This window comes from Engystomops pustulosus, chromosome 8, assembly GCF_040894005.1.
Source record: "Engystomops pustulosus chromosome 8, aEngPut4.maternal, whole genome shotgun sequence".
NCBI lineage: Eukaryota > Metazoa > Chordata > Amphibia > Anura > Leptodactylidae > Engystomops > Engystomops pustulosus.
Window position 1 is genome coordinate 101,619,190 of NC_092418.1, and position 13,271 is coordinate 101,632,460.

The window sequence follows — 13,271 nt, forward strand, 5'->3', positions numbered from 1 at the left end:
ATCTCATGTGTTCCCCCTTTTGGTGGCTGTATATACAGTATGTAGTAATCTCCTGAGCTCCCCCTAGTGGTGGCTGTATGTACAGTATGTAGTAATCTTCTGGGCTCCCCCTAGTGGTGGTTGTATATACAGTATGTAGTAATCTCCTGTGCTCCCCCTAGTGGATGCTGTATATAGTGGTGGCTGTATATACTGTATGTAGTAATCTCCTGAGCTCTCAGAGTGGTGGCTGTATATACAGTATGTAGTAATCTCCTGAGCTCCCCCTAGTGTTGGCTGTATATACAGTATGTAGTAATCTCCTCAGCTCCTTCTAGTGGTGGCTGTATATATAGTATGTAGTAATCTCCTTAGCTCCCCTAGTGGTGGCTGTATATACAGTAAGTAGTAATCTCAGCTCCTCCTAGTGGTGGTTGTATATACGGTATGTAGTAATCTCCTGAGCTCCCCCTAGTGGTGGCTGTATATACAGTATGTAGTAATCTCCTGAGCTCCCCCTAGTGGTGGCTGTATATACAGTATGTAGTAATCTCCTGAGCTCCCCCTAGTGGTGGCTGTATATACAGTATGTAGTAAGGTCCTGAGCTCCCCCTAGTAGTTGTCGTGTCAGTCAAAATATCATTATGCAACACTGGGGCACACATGTATCATAAGTCTGTCTTTTTTGGAGACTTTTCTTGGCTTTCCTGCTGGTCAAATGTGTCATAGTGGTTTTTCCTTATGGATTTATTTGGCGTTTGGTCTGTAGTGAAATTGGGACTTTTTAAAACAAAAGCCACAAACAGTTCCCCAGATGAAGTCTACGCTTGGTCAGCCGAAGATTTTTAAAAAGTACCAAATTTTTGTGCAATTGTTGCATTTTTTAGATCTCAATTCAGATGACAACTCAGGGAACACTGCAGGAAACTATACAATGGCAAACTTTGGAGGGAGACCATTATAGGCGCAAAAAAGTCGCAGATGAGCCCAAGCACCATGAAAAGTCTCAAAAATATAAGAAAATGAAAAGTCAGAAGTTTGATACATGAGCCCCGCTGTCTTGTCGCAGAGGACTTGGTGTCATGTGCCAAAAATTGTCATAAAACTTGTAAGAAACTTTCCGAACAAACTTTGTCCTTCTGATTTCTGTGGAGCGTTGATGTTTTTCTCCTCTGTCACTTTCTAGTAGAAGGTATGAAGAAGAGCCAGGAAAGATGGTGACATAAGAGAAAGCGATGAGTCCGGTAATGAGATTGTGCCGCTTTTTGCTGCCTGCTCTGCGCTTGTAATTAAGAAGTCGATTAATTCTGATTGATTCACTTTCATCTGTGATCTATGATTCTTGTCAAGTCTTACTTTACTCCGATAACGCTGATACCTGATGCCCCCGGCTGATTACAGCCTCGGCATTGACCGCCACCGCTGCCTGTCACTGCGCCGCATTATGAAAAATATAATAGACTCGTTGGAGATTTATGAGAAACTTCTAGAAACTTCAGCAATGGAGGAGAAGAACCGAGAATGAACTCTGAGAACAGTGAGATTATACACTGGGGGTCATATTTTAAGGGTCCGCGGACCGTGCTTCCATCGGGTTTACCAAATATTTCCGTTTTGCTCCGAATTGCCCCGGGTTTTTGGTGCACGCGATTGGATTTTGGCACATCGGCGCCGGCATGCATGCAACAGAAATCAGGGGGCGTGCCATCGGGCAACCCGACGGATTTGGACAAACCGCAGAATTTAAAAACGAAATTGTGTTGCAAGATCAAACACTTACATGCACCGGGAAGAAGAAGGTGAACTCTCAGAAGCGGTGGATTCAGGAAGTTGGTCGCGCGACCTTAGTGGATCGCGGCAGACCGCGTCGGACAATGCACAGAGGGGATCATGACAGGATCGGGTAAGTAAATCTGTCCCACATCTCACACATAGGGTCTTAAAGCTGCCGCACAAATCCTAGCACACAGCCAGAAGTCACGCCTATTTCTTCCCATATGCCACCTCCATGTCAAGTGGACATCAGGGCGACGCAGCCAGTGGCGGAGATTGGGGGGCGCTTACTCTGCACCTGCACACGAGCCATAGCCTGCACCCGTTCATAAATTTGCCCCTTAGACTGCCATGATGTCACTATGCACGTGTACCAGTATGCACACACAGACACACACACATATACACATACACACACATGAACATATACACACACACGCAAATACACATGCACATACATACACACATATATACACACATATACATATACACACATATACATACACACACACACACATACATACACACACATACACATACACACACATACACACATGCAAATACACATGCACATACATACACACACACATATACACACATATACATATACACACACACATGCAAATACACATGCACATACATACACACACATATACATATACACACACATACATACACACATATACACACACACATGCAAATACATACACACACATATACATATACACACGCTGAACAGTAAAGAAAATAATAACATACATTAAGAAATGTGACCACTGAATGCAGCAAGGTCACATGTCATAAACTATAAGCTGCAGGAATATGAAGACTGGTAATAACACATACATACATACATACACAAACACACGGTAGCATGGAAATTATTACCATAATACAAACACAGGGAAAAAAATTATATATATATATATATATACACACACATTAATAGTACATTTCTGTACACACATATATACATACACATTCATCAATATATTCACATTAATTTAGATTCATACACATATTTACATACTTACATAGATAAGTATATACATATATACACTCTGGGAATTATACAAATCTACACATATATTTACAGACTTTGATAGATATAAATATATATTGGATTTCTCAGCAACTGTAACATGTGATAACGATTCCCAATGCAACCACTAGGGGCAGCAGATAGACGAATAGAGGAATCACTAGTTATACAATGTTGCTAAATCTTATTCAGGGTCATTTATCTTTATTTTTCTTCTTTTTTTTCCTGTCTATTTTTAGACTCTTTTTGGCAGACTGCAATTTTTGCAACTTTTAGGAACTTTTTGCAATGTGCTCTGAAGTCCGCCGGAAATTAGTTTATCATCAGTAAGACACATTTATCTTCTATTCCAGATGTTCTAAATGTCGCAAATGACATTTCTCTTTTCAAATTGTCTTAAATTTGCAAACATTTTTGGAGCAAAAAACTCCAACAGACAAAACCAAAACTTAGAAAATGGTGACTTGAGACATTTGTGGGACATTTTTGAGACATTTGTAACAAATGTAGCAAAAAGAGGATCTAAAAATTAAAATTTAATACAAGGAAAAAGTGAGGATGATAAATGACCAAAGTAACAGATGGAAAAAAGACCAAAAACTACCAGAGAGAAGATAAATGACCCCAATGACTTGCAAATCTGTTTATCTCACGACGCATGGCATCTGTGTGCACCACGTAGCTACAGGGACACCAACATACATCTGTGCGCACCACGTAGCTACAGGGACACCCACATACATCTGTGTGCACCCATGTAACTACAGGGACACCAACATACATCTGTGTGCACCCATGTAACTACAGGGACACCAACATACATCTGTGTGCACCCATGTAACTACAGGGACACCCACATACATCTGTGTGCACCCATGTAACTACAGGGACACCCACATACATCTGTGTGCACCCACGTAGCTACAGGGACACCCACATACATCTGTGTGCACCCACGTAGCTACAGGGACACCCACATACATCTGTGTGCACCCCCGTAGCTACAGGGACACCCACATACATCTGTGTGCACCCATGTAACTACAGGGACACCCACATACATCTGTGTGCACCCACGTAGCTACAGGGACACCAACATACATCTGTGTGCACCCATGTAACTACAGGGACACCCACATACATCTGTGTGCACCCCCGTAGCTACAGGGACACCCACATACATCTGTGTGCACCCATGTAACTACAGGGACACCCACATACATCTGTGTGCACCCACGTAGCTACAGGGACACCAACATACATCTGTGTGCACCCATGTAACTACAGGGACACCCACATACATCTGTGTGCACCCCCGTAGCTACAGGGACACCCACATACATCTGTGTGCACCCATGTAACTACAGGGACACCCACATACATCTGTGTGCACCCACGTAGCTACAGGGACACCAACATACATCTGTGTGCACCCATGTAACTACAGGGACACCCACATACATCTGTGTGCACCCCCGTAGCTACAGGGACACCCACATACATCTGTGTGCACCCCCGTAGCTACAGGGACACCCACATACATCTGTGTGCACCCATGTAACTACAGGGACACCAACATACATCTGTGTGCACCCATGTAACTACAGGGACACCCACATACATCTGTGTGCACCCCCGTAGCTACAGGGACACCCACATACATCTGTGTGCACCCATGTAACTACAGGGACACCAACATACATCTGTGTGCACCCATGTAACTACAGGGACACCAACATACATCTGTGTGCACCCATGTAACTACAGGGACACCCACATACATCTGTGTGCACCCACGTAGCTACAGGGACACCCACATATGTCTGTGTGCACCCACATATGCGCAGGGACAACCCCAGACACGCGTTACTACATGCAGGCAGTGATGCACATATATGAATATAAAAATATACTGTATACTACAGATACACAGTGTGTACATACAGCTACACCCAGGGTCATACATGTAGATTGTATCATCACATATTTATATGTATGTACAATCTACTCATAGACTCTCATACAATTGCATTCATTCTTACATACTGTATACAGGGTATATACTACACAACCTGCTCGCTGACTATGACCCCCGATGCCAGGTGCAGGACCCCCTGATTATGTCCATCACTGAGAAGTCACGTCACTGGAAGATTAATATTCACATGGATAAATATTTTTATCGAGATCCTTAATCCTAACTCGCTCTGTACATGATTTTTTCTAAGGCACCTACGTTTTAATTGATTTTCAATTAAAAAACAAAAAACCTTGTGGGCCTATAAAGCAAACATACAGAGAGCACAGAGCACAGCTGTGTGAGGACACAGCCGACGTGGGGTTAAGGAGGTTACCATCCTGGGATATGAATCCATTTTTCGCAAGTGATTTAAGTTGATAAGAAATGAGAGCTCACAGCAAAAAGGAACTTCACCCGGCTGGAAAAAACTTAGAAATGAGGAAAATGTGGCTTTCAGAGAGTATTGGTCAGTGCAGCCTCTGTCATATAGGGAAAAAGCAACAAGTGAGTGCAGCTCTGGGTGTGACTATTGTATACATCCTAATGTGAGGCTCAGTATAAAGTGATTAGAGGGTAATGTTCATTTGCTACATGATATTTATCTCATGAAGAAAACTAAATTAAGGGGAGTCTGGTACATGGCACCCAGCAATCTCCTAGGAGGTCAGGTGCCACCCTCCAGCGTCAAGTGCGGTCATTCCACCGCAAATACACTTTATGATCAGGCGTGACCATCCAATGTCCTAGTGCAGTCATACCACCCCACACATTGAGATTATATGGCACCCTCCAGTGCCCAAGTGTGGCCATTCCATCCAAAATACACTATAAGATCATATGGCACCCTCCAAAGCCCAAGTGTGGCCATCCCACCCCAAATACACTATAGGATCAGGTTTTACCCCCCAGGATTCTAGTGTGGTCATCCCATCCTAAATACACTATAGGATCATGTGGCACCCTCAAGTGCCCAAGTGTGGCCATCCCATCCCAAATGTCCCAGTGCAGTCGTCCCACCCCAAACATGCTTTAAGATTATATGGCATCCTCCATTGCCCAAGTTTCTCCAATCCCATCCCAAATACACTACAGGTTCAGGTGTCACCCCCAGCATTCCAGTGTGGTCATCCCACCCCACATACATTATATGATCATGTGGCACCCTCAAGTACCCAAGTGTGGCCATCCCATCCCAAATACACTATAGGATCATGTGGCACACTCAAGTACCCAAGTGTGGCCATCCCAAATACACTATAGTATCATGTGGCACCCTCAAGTACCCAAGTGTGGCCATCCCATCCCAAATACACTATATGAGCAGATTGAACCCATGATCAGAAACTGTGGACCCCTCCATTTAAAATAACCGGAAACTGTGTCATCCTCCAGTGTGGACCCTCTACCCCCTACTCTTCCCTTACTGGGCACTCAAAAGTTTATTCACTCCGTGCATTTTTGTTTCGATTTGTGAAGTCACAGATGAAACACATTTAATAAGTCCAATCCATGTAAAATACATTTTTAAAAAAATGCACCGAAAATTGCATAAAAATTGTCGCATTGGTTTCAGATTCAGTGTTAACCGCACCGTCTGAATGTGCCCTTAGGTTACAAGCATATGAGAACTTTCTCATCTCTACACCTCTTTCCCCATCCTGCACCCCCTTCCCCCACCCTACACCCCCTCATACCTGTGCAGACCCTTAGGGGCAAGAAATGAACAACAAATAAAACTGCCTAATGTTTTGTTGCAGTTTGTTATAGAGCAAAGGGTTGTCCAGGAAGTAGCTGCCCTCTAACCGTAACAGCGCCACCCATGTCCATAGGCCATGTGTGGTATTACAGCATAGTTCTATTCATTCCAATCTGCTCAATGCAAAAATACTTGAACTCGTCCCTACCCCTCCCTCACCCTCATGATGTATAGCGCCATCTACTGATATATAGGTTTCATCTTAAAGGAGATTTTTCATCAAAAATAAGATATTTCCAGCTCTACAATCTGATCCCAGCAAGTCCTCAAGTCCAGTAACACTCTACATACATCCTGACTGGAGGGACTGGTGCATCCAAATTCCATTGATTCCGCGCCCCCCCCCCCCCCTTTTCCTATTTCTGCAACAACAAAAATATATACTCATTACATAGAGGGGATTGAGTCCCATTCATGTAACTATTTATCTATATCAGTTTCCAGGAAAGCTGGGTTATTAACCAAAATTTAGACCATTCCTACTCTTAAAGGTGATGTCACTTCAGAACCCTGAATTAGTACCAGGGGTGTAATGTATATCCAGGTAGATCTGACATTCCAGGGAATCCATCGGACATCCATACACATTGGTGAAAAGCTTTCCCGCAAAAAGATATATCCCAACAGCTTCTATGACTTTCTATCACAGATTCAAGAAGTTTACAGGGAAGTGCTCCCTCCTTTATACCATGTTGCATCATGGGAAATTCTTCTATATCAGCTCAATAGCCAAATGCGATGCTGGAGCCGTCCGGATTATCCTGAGAGCCCCCTGCAACCTGTCTAGAGCCTTATCAGACCTCCCCAATTCTAGCTTCCACAACTGCATAAAATACAATTCCTTAAAGGGGAACCTGTCAGCAGGTGTGACCCTGCAGACTACAGCCAGTGTTATGTATTGTCCCTGGAGGGATGCGTAATCAGATCTTTGTGTAAGTTGTAAGTAGCAGCAGGACTGTGATATATAGATTTATGTTCCATGATTGTGGCTTCTCCGAATACACTGCTGTGCTCTGTGCTCTCTGCATTATGCTGCTTCAGAGCGCTTGTACTCCTCTGCACCCCTAGCAGGTTCATGCATTAAGTTACTCAGAACAGATGGAAGGAACTGTCATCAATTCACAGAGCTAAGAGCACGGCAGTGTGAGCAACCCTCCCCTCCCCCCATCTTACACTTGGAGAAGATACAATCCTGGAATGTAAATCCATATTTCACAGTCCTGCTGCTACTAATAACATACACACAGCCATGATAACATATACACAGCTATGATAAGACATCTCTACAAAGACAATACATAACATTGTCTGCAAAGAGAACAGAGCACAACAGTGTGCGGACACCCCCTCCGTCAGTGCACTTTATAAAGCTGCAATCCTGGAATATAACTGCATTTTTCACAGTCCTGCTGCTTTCAACAACATAGATGATTACACAACCTGTCAATAGATTTCTTTTGATCCTTTAAAACCCTAAACCTTGGGTCACCTACAGAGTATTGCAGCTCCTGCATGTTCAGTGTCTGCACAGAGCCTTATAGACATCTTCTCTATGTTGGTGAATGCTACAAAGATAGAAGGAGCAACAGAAATGTTTGAGTTTCCCATCATCAGTTTTGGATTCGGTACGTTGGGTACAAGGTCCATATCCAGGAGAGAGATTCTTAATATAAGAATATTTAACAGAAATTCAAAATTTGGCCAAAGCAGCAGATAATTCCTATATATAATGTGTCTTCCATGTCATAGCAATGAATGATGGCTCCGATAATAGCAGAGTGATCTCCGGAGGGGTCTGAGGAATGACCAATGTTATAGAAGGGGTGTGGCCAATGATGGTTGTTATGGAGGATGTGTGTGGCCAATGACAGGTGTTAAGGAGGATGTGTGTGGCCAATCACGGTGGTTATGGAGGATGTGTGTGGCCAATCACGGTGGTTAAGGAGGATGTGTGTGGCCAATGACGGCTGTTAGGGAGCATGTGTGTGGCCAATGATGGCTGTTACGGAGGATGTGCGTGACCAATCACGGCTGTTAGGGAGGATGTGTGTGGACAATGATGGCTGTTACGGAGGATGTGCGTGACCAATGATAATTGTTATGGAGGATGTGCGTGACCAATGATAATTGTTATGGAGGATGTGCGTGACCAATGATAATTGTTATGGAGGATGTGCGTGACCAATGATAATTGTTATGGAGGATGTGCGTGACCAATGATAATTGTTATGGAGGATGTGCGTGACCAATGATAATTGTTATGGAGAATGTGTGTGGCCAATGATGGTTGTTATGGAGAATGTGTGTGGCCAATGATGGTTGTTATGGAGAATGTGTGTGACTAATGACGGTGTTATGGAGGATGTGTGTGGCCAATGACGGCTGTTAGGGAGGATGTGTGTGGCCAATCACGGCTGTTAGGGAGGATGTGTGTGACCAATGATAATTGTTATGGAGGATGTGCGTGGCCAATGATGGTTGTTATGGAGAATGTGTGTGGCCAATGACGGTGTTACGGAGGATGTGTGTGGCCAATCACGGCTGTTAGGGAGGATGTGTGTGGCCAATGACGGTGTTATGGAGGATGTGTGTGACCAATCACGGCTGTTAGGGAGGATGTGTGTGGCCAATGACGGTGGTTATGGAGGATGTCTGTGGCCAATGACGGCTGTTATGGAGGATGTGCGTGGCCAATCACGGTGGTTAAGGAGGATGTGTGTGGCCAATGACGGCTGTTACGGAGGATGTGTGTGGCCAATCACGGTGGTTAAGGAGGATGTGTGTGGCCAATGACGGTGGTTATGGAGGATGTCTGTGGCCAATGACGGCTGTTATGGAGGATGTGCGTGGCCAATCACGGTGGTTAAGGAGGATGTGTGTGGCCAATGACGGTGGTTATGGAGGATGTCTGTGGCCAATGACGGCTGTTATGGAGGATGTGCGTGGCCAATCACGGTGGTTAAGGAGGATGTGTGTGGCCAATGACGGCTGTTAGGGAGGATGTGTGTGGCCAATGACAGTTGGTATGGAGGTTGTGTGTGGCCAATGACAGTTGGTATGGAGGTTGTGTGTGGCCAATCACGGTTGTTATGGAGGATGTGTGTAGCCAATCACGGCTGTTATGGAGGATGTGTGTAGCCAATCACGGCTGTTATGGAGGATGTGTGTGGCCAATGATGGCTGTTATGGAGGATGTGTGTGACCAATGATAATTGTTATGGAGGATGTGCGTGGCCAATGACGGTTGTTATGGAGAATGTGTGTGGCCAATGACGGTTGTTATGGAGAATGTGTGTGGCCAATGACGGTTGTTATGGAGAATGTGTGTGGCCAATGACGGTTGTTATGGAGAATGTGTGTGGCCAATGACGGCTGTTTGGGAGGATGTTCGTTACAGATGACAGTTGTTATGGAGGATGTGCGTATTTGGCAAATTATGATTGTTAGGGTGGATATTTAGCCACTTAACTTGTCAATTCCATATAGAGAACACATCCCTTGTTTCCTCTGTCACCTCTCGCTTCAGTCTCTACATTAGGGACAATTCCTTGTGTTTGCAGCGTTCCCCTAGAAGCAGCGAAAGGCATCTACAAAACCGGAGACGTGAGGCGATTATGTCTTCAGACTCGGGGCAGGAGTCCTAATCAGCAAAGCTCGGGAGCCTTAAAGAAGACGGAGACCCTAAGACACGTGTCATGTTCCTTTTCCTCCTTCCCAAGGGGAACTGACATTGAGAAATTGCTAAAAAACTGCAAAAAAGGGGCAAAAAGATGACGTAGAAACGGAGTCAGATAAAATATTCCTTTTTGCATTCACTGACTGTGTTCTGTAAGTCCAGCTCGTTCCTGAAGGCGTAGTCCATGCTGCCTGGATATTCCTTCTCCTTGGCCTGACCTTTCCCGTGTTTCTTCTTGTGTTGGTAAAGAATCTTTGTCAGTATCGCCACAATGCAAAAAATGATGAATATAGTTACAGCGATGACACCTACGGAGAGAGGAAACACATGAGGAGACTCGTCCACTACAAGGGGAATTCATGTTTCGAATGTTTGCTAGAGTTTTTGTGAGTGACCCTCCTTCAACATAATGGGACAGATTTACTTTACCTGTCGCGATCCAGTGGCGCTTTCTCCGACGAGGATTCGGGTCTTCCGACGATTCACTAAGGTCGTGCGCCCGATGTCCACCAGGTGTCGCTGCTGCGCCGAGGTCCGCTGGAGTTCACCTTCCTATTCCCTGTGCATGTAAGCGCGTGTCAAGCAACACTTTTTTTAAAAAATAGCGCATTTTTTCCGAATCCGTCGGGTTTTCCGACGGGCACCCCCCCCGCTTTTCGTCACATGCATGTCGGCGCCGATGCGACACAATCCGATCGCGTGCGCCAAAAACCAGGGGCAATTCGACGCAAAACGGTAAAATTTGGAAAACCCAGTGGAAAAACGCGATTCGGACCCTTAGTAAATGTGCCCCAATATTATAAGTGTTCAGTGAAGGTAAGTTGTTCATAAGACTCATCTTTAAGGAAAATCCTCAGCATTACAATGTGTGTGCAGCTCTGAATGTGATTAGAGCATAAAACATAGTTGAAGTTGAGGCTGCAGTGATTAGACGTGGCCAAAAATGTAGTAATGATGACATATGGATACAATGGGGGTGGGACAGTCGCCATCTAAGGTCCAACGATGGAAAGCACAGCCCGATGTATTAAAGCAGCGCACGGCTGTAAGTAATTAATGTGCAGACTGAACTGATCAGTCGGGCGCCATAAAACTGACGACACAAATGAGGCGTGCGCAAAAAATCTTACATGGACTGCGCCTTTTTTTCTTTTGATTTCAGACCATTTTTTTCCTGGTCTGTTCTGTGCCAAAAATTGTGCCTCAAAAAAGCTGACAAACTCAACATAAATGTGGCGGATGATGTGGAAAATATAGGCCACGCCCACTTGCGCAAAGAAAAGACAGACGGGTCTGGCACAAACACATTATAAATGATTTTTTTTTCCGGCAATTTTTTGGCGCATATACTATAATACATCTGCCCCAATGGGACAAATTTACTAAGGGTCCCCGGACCGCGATTCGGTTGGGTTTCCCGAATATTTCCATTTTGCGCCTAATTGCGCCAAATTACCCAGGTTTTTTGGCGCAGGCGATCGGATTGAGGCGCATCGTCGCTGGCTTGTATTCGAAATAAATCGGGGGGGGCGTGGTTGTCGGACAACCCGACGGATTCTGACAAACTGCAGAATTTAAAAAAGGATTTGTGTCGCAAGATCAGCACTCAGCAGGTGAACTCCGGCGGACCTCAGCACAGCAGCGACGGATGCAGGAACTCGGACGCACGATCTTAATGAATCGCGCTGGACCAAAATCCACGTCGGACAACACACCGCGGGATCACAACAGGACCGGGTAAGTAAATTTGCCCCAATGTATCAATGCGCGGGCAGTGAAGGTTTTGCTTACAGTAAGATTTTCTGGACCGTTACAAATGTAGCAAAGTCTCAGCTTTGAGGGGTGTGATGGGGATTAGAGGGGTTTTCCATGAAGAATCATTCCACATAGACTGAAAGGTTACAACTCCGCAGCCGCCCGCTGATCGATGGCTTGTCATGGCCGGCAATGAGGAAAGATAAGCTGTTCTGAAAATGTCGCGCCAAGAACAAAGCCAATTAAAGAGATATATAACAGCGAGCGGCGTCTAAAAGGGATCAGAGCGGAGAACATGATCAGATCCAGCAATAATGGAACAAACATACGAAGGTTCACCCATAAGAAAACTAAATAAACTTCTCATCTAAGAGAAATGTAGCAAAGCTTAACCGGGAACTCAGCTCCATCACACCATGAATAAATGTAGGAGATGTGTCCTGCAGTCCTATGTAACAGCACAGATAACACAGTGATATCTCTGAGTACAGATCATGTAGTAGATGTGCCCTGCAGTCCTATGTAACACCACAGATAACACAGTGATATCTCTGAGTACAGATCATGTAGTAGATATGACCTGCAGTCCTATGTAACACCACAGATAACACAGTGATATCTCTGATTACAGATCATGTAGTAGATGTGTCCTGTAGTCCTATGTAACACCACAGATAACACAATGATATCTCTGAGTACAGATCATGTAGTAGATGTGACCTGCAGTCCTATGTAACACCACAGATAACACAGTGATATCTCTCTGAGTACAGATCATGCAGTAGATGTGTCCTGCAGTCCTATGTAACACCACAGATAACACATTGATATCTCTCTGAGTACAGATCATGTAGTAGATGTGTCCTGCAGTCCTATGTAACACCACAGATAACACAGTGATATCTCTCTGAGTACAGATCATGTAGTAGATGTGTCCTGCAGTCCTATGTAACACCACAGATAACACAGTGATATCTCTGAGCACAGATCATGTAGTAGATGTGTCCTGCAGTCCTGTGTAACACCACAGATAACACAGTGATATCTCTGAGTACAGATCATGTAGTAGATGTGACCTGCAGTCCTATGTAACACTACAGATAACACAGTGATATCTCTGAGTACAGATCATGTAGTAGATGTGTCCTGCAGTCCTATGTAACAGCACAGATAACACAGTGATATCTCTCTGAGTACAGATCATGTAGTAGATGTGTCCTGCAGTCCTATGTAACACCACAGATAACACAGTGATATCTCTCAGTACAAA

General features: G+C 44.5%; 1 protein-coding gene across 1 annotated transcript in view; it reads right to left on the bottom strand.

Moving 5' to 3' along the window:
- Window positions 1–5,011: 5,011 nt before the first annotated feature.
- CNTNAP5 (contactin associated protein family member 5) overlaps window positions 5,012–13,271 on the bottom strand; it is a 322,294-nt gene continuing 314,034 nt past the window's right edge. Inside the window, exon 24 of the mRNA XM_072122032.1 lies at window positions 5,012–10,554. Coding sequence (XP_071978133.1) covers window positions 10,358–10,554 — 197 coding nt within the window. The 3' untranslated portion in view covers window positions 5,012–10,357. The remainder of the gene's footprint in view (window positions 10,555–13,271) is intronic.